Below are 12,485 nucleotides of genomic sequence, written 5' to 3'. Positions count from 1 at the left end.
ATTCTGCATTTGTGAGGTCATCCCATCTAATAAGATTCCATCTTTGTAAGTTGGTAATAGCTTAGGTTAATATTAATTATCCCATGACATTATAAAAAAAGAGTAGGGGTTATATTAAAATGTATAAAAGAGTTGTTATTATATAGTAATTTATATACAGTATCACTTTTTTTGATCACATCCCAGTTGATGTATGCTACAATTGCTTGAAATTACTAATCTGAGTATACAAACCATCCAAGCACAAGTTCTTATAAGTTAAATAGTTTTGTACAATTATACCAGCAAACACTAAAGTAATCATTTTAAAGAAGGAAAATCACCATACATTTATCACATCCACTTAGTTTTACATTCTCACACTGCGGTCACTTCATGTTGGATAAAGAGACATTATTAAAAAAACAATAGAAACATTGCCTCACTCTTTCAACTCAAACATTGGTAGTGGAGCAGTCACAAAAGAAAGTGATATCAAGCAGCTAATGGGTACCCACTGCCTCTATTCGCATTGATGCTTTTTCATTATCCATCTCTTTATTTGCCAGTGCTGCTGCACACCCTAAAGATAGATCAGAAATGTTTGGGAAGCATAATGCAAACCTATACAGACAGGAAAAACTGACTGAACTAGAAGAAAGCAAGCTAGACATTTTTCTTCTGGGTCTCAGTTTATCAGTTATGAGACAGGAAGAGGCTAATGGTTTGGTTGAGCTTGTAACCAAAGATTGATAAGGTATTGTTATCCAATGGTATTCAAATAGAAGTCTGGAAAATGAGCATAGTAGTTAATTAGAATATTGATTAAGCTACTTAACCTTATGCTATGAGGTGGAGATATTTCCATGTCCTGGAAATGTGCAATTATAGTAGTGATACCAAAAGAGGAAAGAGAGACAATGGATCATAACTCCTATAGAATATATTTTTTTAAATAATGAGTATAAGGTATTTATGGGTTGAGTCACAAGAAGACTCACTAAGATTATTCTTAGCTTTGTTGATTTCATAGGTTCATAGGTTCATAGTTTAGTACTAAGCTAACTGCCCTTGCGAGCCATTTTAAGCCTAGCCAATTATCCCTTGTGAGATTCAAACCCTGCACCTTGTGTTTGTAAGGCAAACACCTTAACCATTAAGCCACCCTCCCAACCCCGGTTGGGGTTTTGTTTAGAATAGACAAGTACTTGATAATTTGAACAGGACAGTGATGGTACAAAATGATGCTAGAGATAAGAAAAAGGACCCAATTTCTGGTAAGTTTAGATGCTGAAAATGTACTTGATAGGGTGTCTTGTAGCTATCGTGGGAAAATCATGAAGGATTTTGATCTAACAGATTCCCTTGTGAGATTAATATTCAAGACTTATCAAGGTTTAAAGGTTAGAGTAAAAGTCAGAGGAGCAGTATCAGAGAGTTGTTTTCATTGATCAGAGGAACCAGGCAAAGACACTCATTTACCCACTCTTATTTGTGCTGTACTTAGAGCCACAAACAGGTAAAATAAGGTGGTCAAAAATACCTGTCTAGTAATGGTACAACTGTAATCATAAATTGGCCTTATTTGCTGATATCATTCTATTTCTATCTAACCCAGCAATAGATATACCTTTAACCTTAAATATATTGAAGAATTTCCAGAATTTTCTAGATACAGAATTAACAAAGGTAAGACAAGCAATATATATGGATTATGTACTGACACAAGGGCTAGTACAAATTTATGCATATCTTTGGGACCATGAAGGAATGAGCTACCTAGGGGTTTGGATAAAAGGTTTCCCAGACTTGGCAGTTGGTGACATGTGGGAGGAAACAGTGAAGAAGATAAAAAATGACTTGGGCAAAGATGACCCTGGACTTGCACAATAAAATTCAAACAATGAAAGTGTTCTTGGTACCCATGATGTTATATACGAATCAAGCACACTTCTTTAAACCAGATGAAGCTGCCTAGAAAGGGCTTGAGAAATAATTAATCTGAGAAAGTAATAGAGTTAGAATACAATGTAAGAAAATAGATCAGGGTGGTCTGTGATTACTAAATTAAGAGGATATTTTCAGGCCATTCAACTGAGATCAATATAAGTCACTTAATATGAAAGGTACGCTTCAGTTCAAAGAATATGATGACATAAGCTGGACAGTTTGGAGAGAGCAATGTGTCAACTTTCTGGAGGTAGATTCTTAGGGAGGATGCAAGTACAATTGTAGAACACTATAGCAACACAATAGCTGATACACTCTTAAGAAGGAAAGAAGTAAAATGATGGTGAAAGGAGATCCTTCCTAAAGGATTACTGAAAGGGACTAACAAAGAAGGTAGACAACACCAAGCAGTCATACAATGGAGGGATACTGGTAAGGAACCTAGATACAGAGAACAATTAGCACAGTCAGGAGATACGATTCTCTAGGAAAGGACATGGCATCTCCTCAATTTAGTGTCCAAGGACTGTTTATAATATCAGGGAATATTAGCAGAAACAGGAGGAGGGAGAGAGAGATATGGGAAAATAGGCCCTGGAATGGATCAACTAGATTTGGTCAAGTTTTTAATTGAGCCTAGAACAGTTCAAGCTTTGAGAAAAAACTTAATGTTTAGATCTTATAGGTTGCTACATATTGATTATATGCACATATTAGATTAAATGGAAGCAGGCTGGGAACAGCTACTGAGCAGATTGGCAAAATTCAACAGCAAAACATATGTAGGGCTTCTAGATAAGGTACCAAATCCAGGGCATTTAAAGCCTTTGGATGGAAGTGTTTGAATAAGTTTTTCTACCCACTGGACAAAAGTGGGACCTAGCTACTGATGATGCAGGGAAGACTAAAGTCTGGAGTCACATCTTGAGGAGACTTCCAAAAACAGATGAGTGTAAAGCAGCTCTTCAAGGGTTTTTGAAGAAGCTGCGCAAAAAATTCCCAGTAATTATGGAAGTAATAATGTTTCTAAGCTGATATGCTGATCAAAGGGCACTTGATCAAAGGGCACCAGGGTACTATAGAGCACTAATTAGTTTGGAAATGGCAGCAAAAAAAAAGTGATTGCAAAGAAACGTATGTCCTACATAAAACCATCCATAATGATGTATTAGATTAATGATATATTAGAAACAGTTAGGTGATTAAAAATAGAGAAAGGGCAGCAAAGGGAAGGGCAGGTTGACTTCATTTGAGCAAGTGGAACTTGTAGGAAAAACTTACTTAAGCCTCATATCAACCAGAAGATTAAGGCCTGTGGATGGGTGCATCTTAGCGATAAAGGAACAATTGAGTTAGCATTGATGGTGACTATATGACTTAAATCACTACATCCTTAGAATGATGGATTTTTGTATTGAAACTTGTATACCGGTAGGCTTAATTGTAAGGGCTGCATGTAAGCTCTAGTAAAAGTTTCAGACCATTGCATTATACAAAGCCTTTATGATTTAATGCCAGTGATTGCACTATATGTGATAGCCTGTAACTGGAGTACTGCCTAAGTGAGAGCCAAAAGGTCTTAATAATATTTTGACATTAGAAGGGCTGAAAAAATCTTCTGTTATGAAAAACTGAAAAGCATTTAGTAACAATAACTGAACTGTTGGACATTTATGTGCATCTGTAGTGGATTTAAGCAATCTATTATTTACTTTCCTGAGCAGGAGGAAGAAATGCATGTTGCTATTGTTATGATTAATGATTTGATTCATAAGTAAAGTTTGTTAAAAAAAAATAATGCATTTCTTGATGGGTACCTGTTTTTCACACACACACACACACACACACACACACACACACACACACACACACACACACACACACACACACACTCACACATTTGTGTTAAGATACCTGGCCTCTGTAGAGTGTCCACCTTGAAGCAGTTTGAGCTGCCATCCTTCTCCAAGATGGACAAGGCAACACCAGCTGCTCAATCTCACTCTCTCATGTTAGCTGCTCTAGGTCTTTGGTTGCTTTGTTGATTTTTCTTTTAAACCTTGAATGTGTTATGTCTTTCATATCATGCACATATTTAAAAATGCTTTCTATACATTCTATCAAGTCATTAAAAATGAGTCACACATGATTGTTTTTTCAACATTGAGTAGTAAAACTTAAAAACCTGTAAATACACACACATAAAAGGGTAAGTTATCTCCTCTTACACTGCACAGATGTGTAGGGGCTGGTCTCCACCCTCTAGCTTTTGTATATTAATGCCACAGTTGCACTTCACTGGAGAATTGAAAAATCCCATTGGAGTGCACTGCCAGCTTTAGGAATGGCATATTTCAACATTTGGAGCATCTGTTATAACATGCATTTGTTAAATTCAGTATTATATTTTCAAGGAAACTTTATTCTTCTATGTTGTATTCAGCATATACATATACACACTTCAGAATACTGAAAAACCAAAAGACTGAATCCTAAAAGACCGAAAATTCAAAATACTAAACACATTTTTAATGCAGGGAGCTGTGTGTGTGTGTATATGTTTGCTTTATGTAACTTAATACATTTCAGATAAGATCTGAGATTTACAGCTGTATAGATTTTGGCCCTTGTATACCAATTAATGTTCTTCATATTCAGAGGTTTTCATGGAACCTTTGTATAGTATATATGGCTGTGGTTTCAGTGATCACTGTGAATATAATTTGTGACTTGGATCCTCACTCTTTCATTACTTATTATCCTTACTTTAGAAGACTGTTGCTGAGGGCTGAGAGTTGGTATCATGGTTAAGGTGTTTTCCTCACAGTCACAAGGTATAGGGTTTGATTCTCATCTTTGAAAGGGAACTTGGCCTGGCTTAAAATGATCCATTGGGGCAGCTGGCCTAGTACTTGCCTATAAAACTCTGTTGATACATTCAGACATACTCTAGTCTAGGAGATGAATACCTTTAATTGGCTTTATCAGTGAACAGTAACTAAAAAAGATCTTTAGTCATGTAATTATTTTTGTATGAATTTCTTTGTTTGTCTCTGAAATGTATTATGCTATCAATGTGTTTGATATATGCATGTTTAGTGTTTCAGAAATTACAAAAAATTACATAAAAAGCAAAAACGAGAAAAGGAGCACATTTGATTTAGGCATTGAATAATTATTAAGCAAGAAAGGGGTTAATGTTTTTAGCCCTGAGATTTTAGAAGAGTAGTTGCACAGAGCCAAAAGAATTTGTCTCTTGTTCATGGATTCTGTAATTAAAGGTTTACTTCTATAAATCCAAACCAAGGGCAGCGAGTGAGACAAAAAAAATCGCATGAAATCAAATAGAAGGTTGACTGAATCATGTTAAAAAAATGTCGACACAGGAAAATAAATGAACATATACATTTTTAATAGCAGTTTTAGCACTTTTGTCCACACAAAATTAAAAGTACGTGATTAGAACCTGCAATTACTTTACAAGCCACTCTTTATAACCTCTTCACTCCATCACATGATCAGCTTAATGAAATATATTTAAAGAAACACAAACTAGCAATTGCTATTATTGTAAAAGAAACAAACACAGTAATATAAATGGCCAACATCTTAAAATGTATATAAGTGCATGTAACTATCTATATAAACAATATGAATTGTAAAAATATTAAATTTAAATTTCACGTCTCTCAGTTTGGCAGTACAAAGCTGAAGAACATTAGAAACAGATACATTATTGTTGAGACCTGGTAGTCTCATTGCCTTTAACCTAATCTGCCAGAATAATTCCTAGTACTCTACGATGGTCTCCCAGCGGCTCCATCTTGAATTCTTTATAGTTTTTTCTAATGCTACAAATACAAACTTTTTTATGTTAAAACAATTTTTGTAGTGTAATTGCAGGTTCTGATGAAGTCATTTTAACTGTATGAGGATGAAAGTGCAAACCTGTTACTAAAAATATATATTTACATTTATTTTCCTGCATCTGCATTTTTGTGAACAAAATTGAGACAACCTTGTGTTTTACTTCTATAAATACTTAGAGCTTCAGTTTCTGTTAAATTTATGAAATAAACAAGTTAAGGTTAATGAAATAAACAGTTTATAAAACTTCAAGTTTTCAAATTTATCACAGATGAACATTTTGACAAAACAAATCACGTAGTAGTGTTAGTTTACAATTAATACAGTAAAGAGCATATTTTTCTGGTTCTTACCTGAAGAAATAATTGATTTTATCAGTTTTAGTTGAAAATAGTCTGATCTGAATATCAGTGTTCCTGTATTCAAAGTTTAGAAAAATATTCTTCATAATTATGAAGGCTACTTAGTTTGGGTAGCTTTATGATCTTCCAGATATGTAGTATTGATTTGTTTTGATGTATTCAAGGAGAAGATTGAAGTGAAATACACTGTAGAGATATTTTGTAGTCGTCAGCTATATATGTGATGTATTGTTCCTTCTGTATGGATCTCAGAATGTTAAAAATGTTAGAAAATGGAACTCTGTGATGCATACACTGATGTATTTTGACTCCAAGTGCAATCCTGATGTCACATTTATAAATAAGTTCATAAGATATGCATAGCCTTTTTCACCAAATATGTCAGCTTGGGCTACTTCTCCAGATGTAATTGTCAGTAAATAAAACAACTATGTCTCATTTCCAAAAAGTAGTATTATTATCACCTTCATTGGCTGCATATGAATATACTTATGAAGCATCTGATTGAATGATTTGGGAGAAATCCCATTAGCTGCAGAGGTCATGAAGGTTTCTGTAGGAGGATTTTGGCATAAGACAAAGTATAAATTTACTGGAGATCTGGGCAGAGACTGGTGAATTGGTATGATTATTGGCTGTGTTGTAGAGATTATGTTTAGGAAACAGTGAAATGAAATGGCAATTCTTAACATGCACAAAGGTTGGAAAAGAAGGCTGAATATAAAGAATGAACATGATAGAATTTTAACTCTTTACCAGAATTGTTAAAGGTTTTTGTATGACATGTCTTATATGATTAAGAAATCGTTTTATTTAACTTTTCATACCATTGGGATGCAAATCTCTTGCTTCTCTGAAATGCTGCCAAGATGTTCTAAATTTATACCAGGGTCTTCATGCTATTTGTGATGTGGCTATGTGTGTGTGTGTGTGTGTGTGTGTGTGTGTGTGTGTGTGTGTGTCTGTCTGTCTGCAGTGATTCAGGAGAAAGATATATTTTAACTAAAGTTTGATTAAATGGGAGCTACTGGAGAAATGAATTGGTAGACAGCTTCAGTCAATATTTATAGCGTTAAAAAGGGTAATCCATTTATAACACTTGAGTATCAAAGCATTTGTAGTATAGTAATGATTATTTGTGATGTGGGGATTTTATCTCAGTTCTAGACAGCATACATGGAAATGTGGTTACTAATGATATTAGACCTAGTTCTTGCTGAGATAATATTATGAGTTAAGGATGAGACTTGACTATTCGTAGTTTATAGGTTTATGATTTTGAGATATTTTATTGATTTGTTTGACATATACATAGAGGTTTACTTCAAGGTGGGAGAATTGATCTTTTATTATTCCAGGCAATAATAATATTTCTCAGGATAATGATGTCTGAACTGACATTACTTGACAGCTTTGTGAAGTTTCATCTATGCAGTAACTGAACATTTTGAAATAACACATATGCATACTATTTTATGTTGCAGAAAGAGCTTAATTAAAATCAGTCCTAGTCTTTTGTCTTCCAGAAATTGGACTGGATCTAAGTGTGTGTGTGTGTGTGTGTGTGTGTGTGTGTGTCTATATGTATGTATGTATGTATTGTAGGATATGGAAAGCTGTCGGTACTGCTATGAGTAATATTATGGCATGTAGTATAATTTCATTATTGGTTACATGAAGTTGAAGAATGGTAGTAAGGATAGTTTTTAACAGTTTAACTATCACTTTGCATAAAACAGAAAATTTAAGATGGTTTTCAGTACTTTCAATGTTTAATGCAAAATTTAGGTTTTTGCACAAGTTAACTTTTTGTATAAAAGTTTTAAAAATATTATATAGAGGATTAGGATTTGGTGTCTGATCATAACTGCCTTATTTTATATATACACACACACGTGTTTATTCTCTGCAGTCTGCACCCATCATTAATCATAAATGATTGAAAATATTGTAGAGAAAGATACTTTGCAAGAAAACTCCATTGCAAGTGCTACCATGGTTCCTGTGGGGGGGGGATCTTCCCTATGCAGTTAATCACTCATTATGGCTTACTAAGGTGTGTTTTGATGCCATTTTCTTTGATAATTTGCAAGCTAACAAACTTATAAATGCTCAGTACCTAATTAGCTTCTCCCTCTTCTTTTACCTTTCCACACACAATAGCATACTGCTACCACCAACTACAGCATTTTTCTTGTGTAGACTCCCCTAATAGAGCACTTCCACCTTTGCCCACACAATATTCCACTGGGACAGTCAACTGCAGCTCTGTCACTACATTGAACCACCTTATTTTCTCCTCCCTGTTCTTCCACCTCTACCTACACAGTAGCATACTGCTACCACCAACTACAGCAAATCCCTTACATAGACTCATCTCCTCTAAATGAACCACCATTAGAATGCTCCCTTAATATAGCACTGACTTTCTCAAGGTCCTCATCTGCTTGTTGTCTCAAACATATATATTTATGGTCACAACATACCTCTGTGGCAAATGTTCTGCCATGCACTCTTCAATAACTAACAGTAACAGTCTAACTAGCCTGATCTATAAGGCCATGGAGCAGATTATCATGCACCTCATTAACAAGGACATTGGCAATCACCAGACACTTGATTCCACACAGTTTGGTTTTGCAAGGGGAGGTCATGCCTGTTAAATTTGGTCGACTTCTTTGAGACAGTCACCAAGGCCATAGACGAGGGGAAGATGGTGCATACCACCTACCTTGACCTGGAAAGGCCTTCAATACTATTCCCCACTCAGGTATAATGGATCAACTCTCTCAACTAGGCATCAATCCATATGTTACCAGATGGGTAGCGAACTGGCTCACTGATAGACCAAACCTAGTCAAAATAGGGGAAGCCACCTAAAGTAGTAGACCCATAACAAGCGGTGTACCCCAGGGATTGGTCTTGGGGCCTCTGCTTTTTGCAATATACTTCTCAGAGGTGCAGGCCAAATCTAGTGGGCTATGGCTGACCAGGTTTGCAGATTACTCCAAAATGGGTGCTGTCATCAATTCCCCTAGTGATGTCGCCATCCTCAAAGAGGGGTCTCACCCAAACAAATGACTGGTGCCAGAAACATGGCCTCAAACTGAATGCCAAAAATGCATCATCATCCCTTTTGGGGAGAATGACGTCACTACAAATTGATAATAAGTCATTAAGCACGCAGTCAGTCATGAGGGACTTGGGAACCCAGGTTGATAGCAAATTGACTTTTGACCACCATATTGCCTCAGTTGTATGGAAATCTTTCTACATGGCCCACCTCATTAGTAAGAGTATCTCATCAAGGGACAAGGTGGTCATAACATCCCTGTATTTTTCCCTTATAAGACCGATTATTGAATACAATACCCTTTCAGCATGTAACTCATAAAGCACATGCAGCAGCTGGAGAGACCACAGCGATTCCTCACCCGGAGAATCCAGGGCCTCAAACATCTACCCTACACAGATAGGCTAAAAGCCCTGTCCCTCTACTCAGTCTCCTGCAGACTCCTCAGAGGTGATATCTGTCTGGCATACAAAGAAAACACAGACCCCACCCTGACGGGACTGCTGGATATTTGCAAGTCAAGCTCCACTCAAGTAGCCCACATGCGAGACCTCAACCTGGCCTGTGACATCAATAGGACTTGTTGGCAGGACAGATCTGTGTCCCAGAGACTCCTCCTTTTGTGGAATAGTCTCCCTCTCCAAGTAAAGCAGAGTACCTCAATAAACCTTTTTAAGTGCAACCTGGATAACTGGATGGGGAACAGAAAATACACCCCTGGGATTCCACTTATGTCCCTGCTGGAGAGTGGTACAGGGTGCTGACTTGTTGGAACATGGGCTAAATCTTTGGCTAGAGTTGTAATGGCCTCAGGGCCAATAGGCTAGTAATTTCCTATGATCATATTAATTCATCCCTCACAGAAATTCATCTCTAGCTCATCTCCTATCTCTATTCAAGGCTCTTCTTTCCACTACACAAGACTCTCTCTCTTTCCTCATTTCTTCATACTTGTGTCAGCCCAACATGGGAAACCAACAATCAGTACCCCTCACTACTTGAGTACCTACCTACTTCCATTACTATTTTTGTATAAAGATGTCATTTAAAGTTTGTGTATTATATAGTGCAACTTTCGAAACTGTCTTTGTACACTTTTTAAAAACTATTCACTTTAATATATGTGTATTGCACACTGCAGTTAATTTTTTATATGTCTGTGTTATGAGCTTATTTATGTTTTTGTTTTAATAGATGTTTTGCACATTGTCATAATAACTTTTTGGATGTAACCATGGAACTTTTCTTCCTGTGACTCAGCCAAAAAAAGGTTTCAATTTTCATTTGTACTTTCTCAGTAAACAAATGTGAATAAATAAAAAATAAAAAAATAAATAAATGATTAGTAAATCAACACATCCACACCCACATATTACTTTTTGAGTAGCAGCGAACATTTTTAACTTTTTTGGAAAAAGTCCATTAACATACAACCTGTAACATAGTCTCTGATTAATAAGGAATGCATATAGATTGCCCTTATGAAATGTAATTTGTCTGTAAAACCTCTGTCTTAATTCAATTGAACCAGACATATACCGGTCTGACTGTTCTTGTTAAGAGGACAATCACAATGGTTCATCTATGGTCCATTTATCATAAGAGATTCAGGATATAGTTTAGTGAATAAACAAGTATTCCTATGGCACCAAATGTCTCCCTCATTGTTTTGGGATGTAATTTGGTACTAATCATCATCGACCAAAGTTTCCAACAAAATAGATATTGGAAATTTTGGTATGTAGTCTGAACTGTAGAACATGCACATAGTTATGGAATTAGAAATAATTAACCCACATGACAATGATAATGCAAAACATGCCACTAAAACAGTTTTCAGTACCTGTCTTAATCTCATCTTGATTCATGTCGCGTTTGCCTGCTAATACAGGTTTTTCTAATGCATCTGAAAAAAATTCAGACAGTTATAATAAAATGTAAATATAATTATCTGTAATGATTCACCTGCAGTGACACATTTCAAAATGTTAGATGAAGTAAAATAACTGAATAAACTCTACATGCAAATCTCATCAAATGAAATGTATAGACTCATGATTTATTTTGATATCAGATATTTTTATGAATTTAACACAACTTGGCACATATCAATTTGTATTGTAAATTTATATGCTTACAATATTTAATATTAAATTTATATAAAAAAACTCTTTAAACCAGTACTAATAACTTGTATCATATTGATCTTCCACTAAAAAAAACAGAGTTTAGTACTGCATTTGTCAAAGACCACTAGACATGTCAAACATTTATTAAACCTTTCTGTTGGCTAATACAGTAACGCAATAATGTGTGTTGGGGGTATCCAAAAGAGATCTTAGAAGAGCGGCATGTATGAAATAAAAATGCAGAAAGAGACAGAGATGATGTAATACTTTTTACTGGACCACTGTGGGTTTTGCAATTACTTCAACTTTTGGGCTGAAAGAAGGCCTTCATCAGGAGTTAAGTTACAGATGCGAGGCATAATGCTAATGTAATGTAACATGCACAAAGAACATTTAGTTTTATGTCAGGCCATAACTAAGTCTTCTACAGATTTAGGCTCATACTCTCTCTCACACACACAACACACACAAACTTGTCTCTGAGGTGTAGTTGTCATACTAATGCTGCATACTTTCTTTCCACACTGGCATTTTCCAATTTTCTTTTTTACCATAAGAAAGAAATGATGTACTTCACTTTCTGGGACAAGTGAATATTGAAGCAAAAATATCTAGGTCTAGGTCTAGTTATTGCAAAATCGATGATGGTCCAATAAAAGATATTGTATCAACTTTGTGTTCCTGTGTCTTTGTGTCTTCTGTTAGTGGACACAACATTCTTTCTTTATTTTTTTCTGCCAATAAAATGCAGTGACTATTAGACAGTTTTGAATATAATACATTGAATTAAAAGTACAGACCCCCCCCCCCCAGGTTACACATGGAGGCATAAAATACCATCCCCTTCCAACCCTTAATATAAAGCTGCAAGTGAAAGAATACTGTGTCAGACCAGTATTATGTGTTATCCCAAATTCTATTTGACATTTATGTTTCTTAATATCTAAAGTCTATTTAAATATACACACATATCAATATATTTAAATTTGTGTGTATGTGTGTATATGTATATATGTATAGATAGGTCTACTTCAGTCGATCAAACCTTTACAAGTTCGAGCCACATATGGCCGAGACCGTATGTTCGAACTTGTAAAAGTTCGAAAGCAAAAGTAAAACCACTAA

General features: G+C 35.5%; 1 protein-coding gene across 1 annotated transcript in view; it reads right to left on the bottom strand.

Annotated features, from left to right (window-relative positions):
* Positions 1-12,485, bottom strand: part of GAL (galanin and GMAP prepropeptide) — an 80,440-nt gene that overhangs the window by 21,224 nt on the left and 46,731 nt on the right. The window contains exon 4 of the mRNA XM_044065979.1: positions 11,075-11,137. Within this exon, the coding sequence (XP_043921914.1) occupies positions 11,075-11,137 (63 nt within the window). The remainder of the gene's footprint in view (positions 1-11,074; positions 11,138-12,485) is intronic.

The sequence above is a fragment of the Protopterus annectens genome, chromosome 3.part0, assembly GCF_019279795.1.
Source record: "Protopterus annectens isolate FY-2018-M chromosome 3.part0, PAN1.0, whole genome shotgun sequence".
NCBI classification, from domain to species: Eukaryota; Metazoa; Chordata; order Ceratodontiformes; family Protopteridae; genus Protopterus; species Protopterus annectens.
The sequence above is the reverse complement of the archived record's forward strand: the minus strand, read 5'-3'. Positions and strand labels throughout refer to the sequence as shown.